General features: G+C 43.5%; 1 protein-coding gene across 1 annotated transcript in view; it reads right to left on the reverse strand.

The window, feature by feature from the left end:
* LOC132818505 (axonemal dynein light chain domain-containing protein 1-like) overlaps positions 1 to 12,009 on the reverse strand; it is an 83,008-nt gene that overhangs the window by 11,439 nt on the left and 59,560 nt on the right. The window contains exon 10 of the mRNA XM_060829565.1: positions 2,930 to 2,962. Coding sequence (XP_060685548.1) covers positions 2,930 to 2,962 — 33 coding nt within the window. The remainder of the gene's footprint in view (positions 1 to 2,929; positions 2,963 to 12,009) is intronic.

The following is a 12,009-nucleotide window of genomic DNA, read 5'->3' on the forward strand; positions in this document are numbered from 1 at the left end:
ACTGGATTAGAGTGGTGCTGCACCTGCAGTCATTGTTTTTACCCCTTAGAAAGGGAGCTAACAGGTTTAAGGTGAGGGGCAGGAGGTTTAAACAAGATTTGAGGAAAACTTTTTTTCACCCAAAGGTGGGGGTTAATTTGAATTTACTGCCTGAAAGGATGGTATGTAATGTCATAGCATAAAAGGCAACAAGACACATGCTGGAAAGTGGGATTAGAGTAGTTAGGGTCTTGTTGACTGACATGGACAGAATGAGCCCAAGGCATCTTTCCATGCTGTAAGGCTCTACAGAGGGTAGAGCTATCATAATAGAAAGGTTCAGGACAAGGAAGAGGTTGACCCTATCCACAAAGAAATTTAAGCATAGAAATGATAGTGGAGAGAAACGAAATGGAATCGGGTAAAGCTGGCAATATGGAATAGAATCCAGTCAAATGCAAGAGACAAAAACAGATGTGCAGCCTGCTTCACCAGATTAGTAACCAAATTCATGATCACCATCCTTTCTCTCTAGCCCAAAGTGTTGACTGAGCTACACTGCGTTCCCCGTACTCCATTGTGTAAAAGAAGTTTAAATTTGAAATAATTCAAGTCAATACAGTGGGGGGGAAATGCTTAATAAAATGATCTGATTCTGTTCCTACAGCTTGCATTGACTCCACTGGAAATGTTTATAAGACCAGAGAACAGAATGGAGTGAGATGGATACCGTAAAGAATGAGGAACTCGGGTACATTTGTAGATAGATGCTAATGTTTGACAAATTGGTCACCAGATCTGCATTTGGTCTTCCCAGTTCAGAGAAGATCATTATGAGCAATGGATGCAGTACACTTGTTTGAAGTTGCTTTCTCATGCAGAAAATGCACATGGAGTGAGTGAAGAGGTGAATGAAGACTTACATGGGGAACAGCCAGAGAAAGGACAATGAGACATTGTGAATGTAGAAGAGAGAATCAGTATATTACAGAGGGAATGGTTCCATTGCAAAGGAAATAGACATGTTATATGGTTTACCTTCAGCATGAGCCCACCATAACATGTACATTCCCTTCTTGTGAAGTGTAAATGGAGACTTACATTGGTGGGTTGAAATACAAGAAGTACTACGAGGTCCACAACAGAGCCAAGGGAAACAGGACAGGCCCATTTGAGTGTCTGATGGGTATCATGTTACAGAATCTGTACCATGTGCCATGGCTATACATGAGATACAGTGGAAAAATGCTATCTAGGGCTGAGAGTGGTTCAAAACAAAAGGTGTTAGATATTTTTGTGACACAGAATCAAGTAAATAAAACACATTTTATGATCTGTAGTGAAATACAAGTCCATTAGGCCACTCAGAAGTGTGTAGTTATTAGGCTTCAAGTGATTGGAAATAATTGTTTCCCCTTGGTTTACCATCTATCGCTATCAAGATTCTGGACAAATGCATTTGTATAAATCATTGAAACGACTCAGCAGGTTAGCATTCAATGCAGTTGTGCATGTAAAATTCCCTGATACCAAGAGCGAAAAAAACCCATCAAGATAGTGTAGTAGAATGGCTTATGCCCGAAACGTCGATTCTCCTGCTCCTGGGATGCTGTCTGACCTGCTGCGCTTTTCCAGCAACACATTTTTCAGCTCTGATCTCCAGCATCTGCAGTTCTCACTTTCTCCAAGATAGTATAGTATAATTATTAAACTTTGCACAGGTAGAATGTGAAAATGTGTATTTTTATGTGCAGCAAGTAGTAACGACAAAGGTGACAGAAATGGAAACAATTAATGATTTGACAATGAAAGTGGATTGCCACTTTGAGGGAGATAAACGTACTGGGATGAGTATTCAGAGGACTGACTGCTCCATGGCAATTTGGCATGAACTTAGTGGGAAAAATTGCCTCATTGCTGTAAATGACTATTTTAGGTTAGTATATAATTACATCATTTAAATATGAAAATCTGGGCTTTTAAGATACTTTTAAAAAATGCTAATATTTTATTTCTTCATGCAGGTTTCAGCCAGGCTTTTCATATTCCCTGCTGACAGAAAACTCAGTCAAGCTTCTCTCTACCTGCCTTTCACGCAGCCCCACCTCACCCCACACAGAAACGCAAATCTATAACTTATCCTCACCCGCAAAGAAATGCCCCCTTCCCAATCTTACATTCCACCACACTCTCTCACTCAGCAACCCCTCTTCCCAAACTTCTCCCTCAATCATTCATCCAGCAGCCCCACTTCCTGAGCTTCCCTCCCCTCTCACATTTATTTGGCAGCTTGGCCTTTTTAACAGCCTTACAGAAAGACCCAATCAATGCCAAGCTAACTCATAGGTAATATACTGTGGAATATATTGGGTATATGATAACGTTTGTGAGTTTTAACATTGTCAGATATCTCAAACTGTACCTCTTATGCTGCACTGTTCATGGAGGTACTGTGACACCATTCAGTGTCATCACTACTGTGATCCAGGGAGGTATTTTATAGTGCCAAACAAGACATCCTACTGCTCACTCACCTCATGCAGTGGAACTAGGCAGAAGTGGGTACTGCAGATGCTGACGATTAAAATCAAGATTAGAGTGGTGCTGGAAAAGCCAAGCAGGTCAGGCCACATCCAAGGAGCAGGAAACTCGATGTTTCGGGCAGGAACCCTGCATCAGGAAACCATTCCTGATGAAGGGCTTTTGTCCAAAACGTCGATTTTTCCTGCTCCCCAGATATTGCCTGACCTGCTGTCCTCTTCCAGCACCACTCTAATCTTGACTCATGCAGTGGAACACGCACCTTGGTAGCATATCAGCTAGGCAATCACTAAGATATTACACAGTGTGTAAAGTAGACATTACATCAATCCTGGCAAGCCTTTTCACATCCTCTACTAGATATCATTATAAACATTATAATTAAACATACAATTTAAGACAAACTTACGTCAGTCTCAGATTTGTCAATGTTGCTCAATTTCTGTAAGATATGAAGAGAGGAGGAGAAGGAGGAGTAAAATAGTCTCATTAGTTGTTACAGTATAAAAACCGTCCAAACAGGACAAAAAATAATTAGTAACATTTTTCACTGTGTATAATTCAAGCTGGCAGCAGTATATGAAAAGGAATTTTTCCTGCACAGCAAGTTTCATGCAACTTTCTTTCAAACATAATTACATGGTATAGCAGATGGAAAGAAGAATGCACAGCAACTGAGCACCTTACAACCACAACTATTGCATCCTTTACAACATCTGGGTGAGGTCTCAGAACAAATCTCCAGTTTCTCCAATATATGTTGATTTTGCCATCCATAATACCATTTCACGTTCAGTCTGACTTAAGAACACAAGAAATATAAGCAGGAGTGGGCCATATTCCCTTTGAACCTGCTCTGTCATTAGGTATGATCATGGCTCAACTTTTACACCGATTCCTTTTATCTGCCTTATGCCATACAGTTCCTTAATTTCCTTCGAACAAAACATTTTGGCCTTGAATCTGCTCAATGAGCATCCACAGCTACTGCAGTTGAGAATTCCAAAACTTTACAATCCTCCAATTGAACAGCATCTACTATCTACTTCAGCATCCAATCTTTGCTTGGTGCATTTGTTTCTTCAAGACCATCTCTGATCCTTCTAAACTCTCAATAATATAAGATCGTTCTGCTTGTTCTCATATACAGTACAGCTCTCCATTCAACCTACCAGTCTCATAAACTTCTGCTGTACCTTCACAGCCACCCCTCTCAGTAAGGTAAGCACATTTGTTTTTCTGCAGGAAAGCAAAACAGTATATAGTACTCCATCTGCAGTCTCAAAATCTTACATAATTACAGCAAGACTTTCTTACTTTCATATTCCAAACCCTTAGCAATAAAGGCCAATGTACCATTGATTGTATTGACACAATAAGCTTCCCTTGAATTATGTACAAGGATTTCCACATACTCTTGTGCCTCACGTTTTTAAAAAAAAAACCTGCTTTCCACTTGTCCTATCAAAATGTCATACTTCCCTACATTATCTTCCATCTATCACCTTCAGGTCAATCATCCATCTGACCTATAACCCTTTGCAAATTCATTACAGATTAATTCTTTAGCCTGCTTTGCATGGTCAGTGAACTCTTATTTAACCTTAAACAAAAATAGAGAGTGCTGGAAAAACCCAGCAGGTCGGGCAGCATCTGTGGGAAGAAATCAGAGTTAACATTTCAAGTGGGGTGATCCTTCCTCAGATCTTATTTCCTCAGAACTTATTTAATACTCTCTGGCAAATTTGAAAACTCCAAAAGCAAGGACTGTGATGTGAAATTGGCATCCTTGTCTTGTTTCTGTTGTGCTATGTATTAATTAAGGGTGTAGGTTTGCTCACTGAGCTGTAGGTTTGATATCCAGACGTTTCATTACCTGGCTAGGTAACATCATCAATGGCGACCTCCAAGTGAAGCGAGGCTGTTGTCTCCAGCTTTCTATTTATATCTTTCTCCTGGATGGGGGTTCCTGGAGTTTGTGGTGATGTCATTTCCTGTTTGCTTTCTGAGGGGTTGATAGATGGCATCGAGATCTATGTGTTTGTTTATGGCGTTGTGGTTGGAGTGCCAGGCCTCTAGCAATTCTCTGGCATGTCTTTGCTTAGCATGTCCCAGGATAGATGTGTTGTCCCAGTCGAAATGGTGGGTATTTTCATCCGTGTGTAGGACTACGAGGGAGAGAGGGTCATGTCTTTTTGTGGCTGGCTGGTGTTCATGTATCCTGGTGGCTAACTTTCTTCCTGTTTGTCCTATGTAGTGTTTGTGGCAGTCCTTGCATGGAATTTTGTAAATGACGTTGGTTTTGTCCATGGGATGTCCTGGGTTTTTAAGTTTGCTAGTTTTTGTTTGAGAGTTTTGGCGGATTTGTGTGCTACTAGGATTCTGAGGGGTCTCAGTAGTCTGGCTGTCATTTCTGAAACTTCTTTGATGTATGGTAAGGTGGTTAGGGTTTCTGGCTGTGTTTGGTCTACTTGTCGTGGCTTGTTCTTGAGGAATCTGCACACTGTATTTTTTGAGTATCCGTTCTTCTTGAATACGTTGTATAGGTGGTTCTCCTCTGTTTTCCGAAGTTCGTCTGTGCTGCAGTGTGTGGTGGCTTGTTGGAACAGTGTTCTAATACAGCTTTGTTTGTGTGTGTTTGGATGGTTGCTGGTGTAGTGAAGTATTTGGTCAGTGTTTGTCGGTTTTCTGTATACGCAGGTTTGTAGTTCTCCGTTGTCCTTTCTTTCGACTGTGACGTCCAGGAATGCAAGTTTGTTGTCAGTTTCTTCCTCCTTAGTGAACTTTATGCCTGTGAGGGTGTTGTTGTGGTTCTGTTCGCCGAGCTGGAAGTTTTTGCTGCAAACGTTTCGTTCCCTGGCTAGGGAACATCATCAGTGCTATTGGAGCCTCCTGTGAAGCGCCACTTTGATGTTTCTTCCGGTATTTATAGTGGTTTGTTCTTGCCGCTTCCGGGTGTCAGTTTCAGCTGTAGTAGTTTGTATGTGTGGTCCAGGTCGATGTGTCTGTTGATGGATGTTCTTGCCGCTTCCGGGTGTCAGTTTCAGCTGTAGTGGTTTGTATATGGGGTCCAGGTCCATGTGTCTGTTAATGGAGTTTGTGGATGAATGCCATGCCTCTAGGAATTCCCTGGCTGTTCTCTGTCTGGCTTGTCCTATGATGGTAGTGTTTTCCCAGTCAAATTCATGTTGCTGGTTGTCTGAGTGTATGGCTACTAGGGATAGCTGGTCATGTCGTTTTGTGGCTAGCTGATGTTCATGGATGCGGATTGTTAGCTGTCTTCCTGTTTGTCCTATATAGTGTTTTGTGCAGTCCTTGCATGGTATTTTGTAAACTACGTTAGTTTGGCTCGTGCTGGCTATTGGGTCCTTTGTTCTAGTGAGTTGTTGTCTGAGTGTGGAAGTTGGCTTGTGTGCTGTTATGAGTCCTAAGGGTCGCAGTAGTCTGGCTGTCAGTTCTGAGACGCTCCTGACGTATGGTAGTGTGGCTAGTCCTTTTGGTTGTGGCGTGTCCTCGTTCCGTGGTCTATCTCTTAGGCATCTGGTGATAAAGTTGCGTGGGTATCCGTTTTTGGCGAATACCTTGTATAGGTGTTCCTCTTCCTCTTTTCGCAGTTCTGGTGTACTGCAGTGTGTTGTGGCTCTTTTGAATAGTGTCCTGATGCAGCTTCGTTTGTGTGTGTTGGGGTGGTTACTTTCATAGTTTAGGACTTGGTCTGTGTGTGTTGGTTTCCTGTGTACCCTTGTGGTGAATTCTCCGTTGGGTGTTCTCTCTACTAACACGTCTAGGAATGGGAGTTGGCTATCCTTTTCCTCTTCTCTCGTGAATCGTATTCCTGTGAGTGTGGCGTTGATTATTCGGTGTGTTTTTTCTATTTCTGTGTTTTTGATGATTACAAAGGTGTCATCAACGTATCTGATCCAGAGTTTGGGTTGGATTTGTGGTAGGGCTGTATGTTCTAACCTTTGCATAACTGCCTCTGCTATGAGTCCCGAGATTGGTGATCCCATGGGTGTTCCGTTGATTTGTTCGTATATCTGATTGTTGAAGGTAAAGTGTGTGGTGAGGCACAGGTCTAGTAGTTTAAGTATGCCGTCCTTGTTGATAGGTTCGGCCTCCTGTGTTCTGTTATGTATGTCCAGTAGGTTGGCTATTGTTTCTCTGGCTAGGGTTTTGTCAATTGATGTGAACAGTGCCGTCACGTCGAATGATACCATGGTTTCTTCTTTGTCTATGTGTGTATTCCTGATGATGTCCAAGAATTCCTGTGTTGATTGTATGGAGTGTTTGGATCCGCTGACTAGGTGTTTCAGTTTTTGTTGTAGTTCTTTGGCCAGTTTGTATGCTGGTGTCCCTGGTAGTGATACTATGGGTCTGAGTGGGATGTCTGGTTTGTGTACTTTGGGTAGTCCGTAGAATCTGGGGGTGTTGTTGCTTTCAGGTTTCATTCTTTGCTGGTCCGCTTTGGTTATCTGTCCATTTTTTTGTAGATTCCTTAGTGTGTTCATTATTCTATTGGTGAGTTGTGGTGTGGGGTCGGAATCCTTCATTTGGTAGGTGTTGGTGTCTGCGAGTAGTTGTTGTGCTTTATTGATGTAGTCTGATTTATCTAAGATGACCGTCATTCTGCCTTTATCTGCCGGTAGTATGATTATGTTCTTGTCATTTTTCAGTGCTTTCAGTGCTTCCCTCTCCTTGGTGTTGAGGTTATGTGTATGTTGTTTTCTTATCATCATCGGTACGACCGTTTGTCTCACTGTTTGTTGTGTCTCTTCTGTCAGTCCATTGTTCCTGAGTGTGCATTCTAGTGCTGCTAGGAAGTCTGCTGTGTTGGCATCCCTGTAGTTGTATTTGATTCAACTACTACAGCTGAAACTGACACCCGGAAGCGGCAAGAACAAACCACTATAAATACCGGAAGAAACATCAAAGCAGCGCTTCACAGGAGGCTCCAATAGCACTGATGATGTTCCCTAGCCAGGGAACGAAACGTTTGCAGCAAAAACTTCCAGCTCGGCGAACAGAACCACAACAATGGACACCCGAGCTACAAATCTTCAACCAGACTGTGAGGGTGTTGTTGATGATGTTAAATGTCTCTTCTATTTTGTTTCGTTTAGTGATGACAAAGGTATCATGATTAGATTACTTAGATTAGATTACTTACAGTGTGGAAACAGGCCCTTCGGCCCAACAAGTCCACACCGACCCACCGCGCAACCCACCCATATCCCTACATTTACCCCTTACCTAACACTACGGGCAATTTTAGCATGGCCAATTCACCTGACCCGCACATCTTTGGACTGTGGGAGGAAACCGGAGCACCCGGAGGAAACCCATGCAGACACGGGGAGAACGTGCAAACTCCACACAGTCAGTCGCCTGAGTCGGGAATTGAACCTGGGTCTCAGGCGCTGTGAGGCAGCAGTGCTAACTGCTGTGCCACCGTGCCGCCCATCTACGTAGTGGACCCAGATTTTTGGTTTGATGGTTGGTAGGGCTGTTTGTTCTAGTCTTTGCATTACTGCTTCTGCTATAAATCCTGATAACGGAGATCCCATAGGTGTGCCATTAGTTTGTTTGTAGACTATGTTGTTGAAAGTGAAGTGGGTGGTGAGGCACAGGTCCATTAGCTTCATGATGTTTTCGTTGGTAATGTGATTGATGGTGGTTGGTGTGTGTGTGATGGCCTCTTCTAAAAGAAGTTTCAGAAATGACAGCCAGACTACTAAGACCCCTCGAATCCTAGTTGCACACAAACCCACCAACACTCTCAAACAAAAACAAACTTAAAAGACCCAGTACAACCCATGGACAAAACCAACGTCATTTACAAACTTCCAAGTAAGGACTGCCACAAACACTATGTAGGACAAACAGGAAGAAAGTTAGCCACCAGGATACATGAACACCAGCTAGCCACAAAAAGACACGACCTTCTCTCCCTCGTAGCCCTACACATGGATGAAAAAAAACACCATTTCGACTGGGACAACACATCTATCCTGGGACAGGCTAAGCAAGACATGCCAGAGAATTCCTAGAGGCCTGGCATCCCAACCACAACGCCATAAACAAACACACAGATCTAGATGCCATCTATCAGCTCTTCAGAAAACGAACAGGAAATGACATCACCACAAACCCCAGGAACCCCCATCCGGAAGAAAGATATAAATAGAAAGCAGGAGACAACAGCTTTGCTTCACTTGGAGGTCGCCACTGATGATGTTACCTAGCCAGGTAATGAAACGTCTGGATATCAAACCTACAGCTCAGCGAGCAAACCTACACGCTAAACCTCAACCTGAGCTACAAACCTTCACAAACCTTGCATGTATTGCCACATTGCCACATTCAGCCAATGCTGACTATGTTGTTGTTTGGATGAATGCTTCAGCAGGAGCCAAAATCAAGAGAGCTTGACTAAAAGCTGACATGCATTACTTAAGGACTTACAGGGAGGGTTGGACATTGGACTACTGGAAAATAAGGCTGGAAAAGTAGTAATGTGGAACAAAGAAATGGCAGAGGAACTGAATAGGTACTTTACATCAATTTTCACAGTTGAAGACAGCAGCAACATCCCAGAACTTCAAGATAGTCAGGAAGTCAGGGTGAGTTTTGTGGTCATCGCTAAGGAGAAATCACTGGGGAAACTAAAAAGCCTGAAAGTGGATAAATCACTTGGACTAAATCTTAGAATCCCTACAGTTTGGAAACAGGCTCTTCAGCCCAGCAAGTCCACACCAACCCTCTGAAGAGTATCCCACCCAAAACCCAATCCCCATTACTCTACATCTATCCCTGCCTAATGCACCAAAGCTACACATCCCTGAACACTATGGGCAATTTAGCATGGCCAATCCACCTGACCTGTACATCTTTGGACTGTGGGAGAAAACCTGAGCACCTGGAGGAAACCCACACAGACACAGGGAGAACGCGCAAACTTCACACAGATAGTTGCCCAAGACTGGAATTGAACCCGGATCCCTAGCGCTGTGAAGCGGCAGTGCTAACCACTGAGCCACCGTGTCAACCCCCTAGAGTGGATGACATCCTAGAGTTTGAAGGAGATAGTTGAGGAGATTATAGAGGCATTGATGGTGAGCCTTCAGGAATTGCTGGAGTCAGGGAGGGTCACTTGGGACTGGAAAATGGTAATGTTTGATCCCTGTTTGTGGTGGTGGTGGTGGAGGAGTTGGGGGGGGGAGGTTGGTGCAGAAGACAGAAAACTATAGGCCAGTTAGCCTGATCTTACTCTTTGGTAAGATTTTAGATTCCATCATTAAGGGAGTACTGGGGAGTACTTCGAAGTGCATGGTAACATAGGACTGAGACAGCAATGCTTTGATAAGGGGAGGTCATACTTGAGAAATCTGTTAAAATTCTTTGAGGAGGTAACGATCAAATTAGATAGAGGAGAGCCAGTGGATGTCATAGAGTCCTTTAGCACGGAGACAGGCCTTTTGGCCCAAACAGGACTGTGCTGACCAAAATGTCTGTCCATGCTAACCCCATTTCCCTGCACTTGGCCCATATCCTTCTAACCATTCCAGCCATGTATTTGTCCATTTATCTTTTAAATGTTGTTAATCTGCTCACCTCAACCATGTCTGCTGGAAGCTCATTCCACATGCATCCCACCCTCTGTGTAAAAAAGTTGCCCCTCCAGTTCCCTTTTACTCTTTCTCCTTTAACCTTAAACTGATGCCCTCTAAGCCTCGATTCCCCAAACCTGGAAAAAAGACTGCATGTATTCACCCTATCCATGCCTCTCATGATCTTATACACCTCTATAAGGTCCTCACTCTGCTCAGTCTCCTGTGCTTGAAAGAAAAAAGTCCTAGCTTGTCCATCCTCTCCCTGTAACTCAGATCGTTCAGTCCAGGTAGCAACCTTGTAAAGTTCTTCTGCACTCTTTCCAGTTTAAAAACATCCTTCCTATAACAAGGTGACAAAATTGAACACAATATTCCAAGTGTGGCCTCGCCAACGTCCTGTATAACTGCAACATAACTTCCTAACTTCTGTACTCAATGCCCTGACTGATGAAGGCCAGTCTGCCAAAAGCCTTCATCACTGCCCTGTCTACCTGTAACTCCACTTTCAGAAAACTGTGAACCTGAACTCCAAGATCCTCTGTTCTACTACACTCCTTAAAGCCCTAACATTCACCTTGAAACTCCTACCTTGATTTGATTTTCCAAAATGCAAGGTCTCACACTTTTCTATATTAAACTCCATTTGCCATTTCTCAGCCAACTTCCTCAGCTGATCAATGTCCTGCTGCAATTTCTGATAACCTGTTGTGGTCCTGTTCGCCGAGCTGGGAGTTTTTGTCACAAACGTTTCGTCCCCTTTCTAGGTGACATCCTCAGTGCTTGGGAGCCTCCTCTGAAGCGCTTCTGTGCTGATTCCTCCAGCATTTATAGTGGTTTGTCTCTGCCGCTTCTGGTTGTCAGTTGCTGTCCGCTGCAGTGGCCGGTATATTGGGTCTAGGTCGATGTGTTTGTTGATATATCTATCAACAAACACATCGACCTAGACCCAATATACCGGCCACTGCAGCGGACAGCAACTGACAACCAGAAGCGGCAGAGACAAACCACTATAAATGCTGGAGGAATCAGCACAGAAGCGCTTCAGAGGAGGCTCCCAAGCACTGAGGATGTCACCTAGAAAGGGGACGAAACGTTTGCGACAAAAACTCCCAGCTCGGCGAACAGAACCACAACAACGAGCAGCCGAGCTACAAATCTTCTCACAAATTCTGATAACCTTCCTACCCATCCACGATACCACCTATTTTAGTGTCATTGGCAAATTTACTAATCATGTCTTGTACATTCTCATCCAAATCATTGACATACATAACAAACAGTAATGGGCTCAACACCAAGGCACTCCACTAATCACAGGCCTCCAGCCTGACAAGCATCCTTCCACTATTACCATCTGTTTCTTACCATCAAGCCAATTGTGTATCCAATTTGCCAACTTGTCCTGGATTCCATGTGATTTAACCTCCCGGAGCAGCCTATTGTGTGAAACCTTACCAAAGGCCTTAGTAAAATCCATATAAACTACATCTACTGCCCTGCCCTCATAACCTTCTTGGTCACTTCATCAAAGCACCCAAACAAATTTGTGAGGTATGATCTCCCACTCACAAAGCCACGCTGGTTACTCCGAATAAAACCCTGTCTTTCCAAATGCCTGTCTTTCATATCCCTCAGAATCTTCTCAAGTAACCTATCTCCCACAGATGTTAGGTTGCTAGTCTATAGTTCCCAGGCTTCTCTTTGCAGCCCTTCTTGAATAATGGCACAACATTCCCTACCCTTCAGTCTTCTGGGACCTCACGTGACTAACAATGATGCAAATATATCAAAGAAGGTCCCCACAATTTCTTCTCTCACCTCTAGCAGCGTTCTTGGATATATCAGGTCAGGACCAGGAGATTTATCCACCTTCATACAT

This window comes from Hemiscyllium ocellatum, chromosome 9, assembly GCF_020745735.1.
Source record: "Hemiscyllium ocellatum isolate sHemOce1 chromosome 9, sHemOce1.pat.X.cur, whole genome shotgun sequence".
NCBI classification, from domain to species: domain Eukaryota; kingdom Metazoa; phylum Chordata; class Chondrichthyes; order Orectolobiformes; family Hemiscylliidae; genus Hemiscyllium; species Hemiscyllium ocellatum.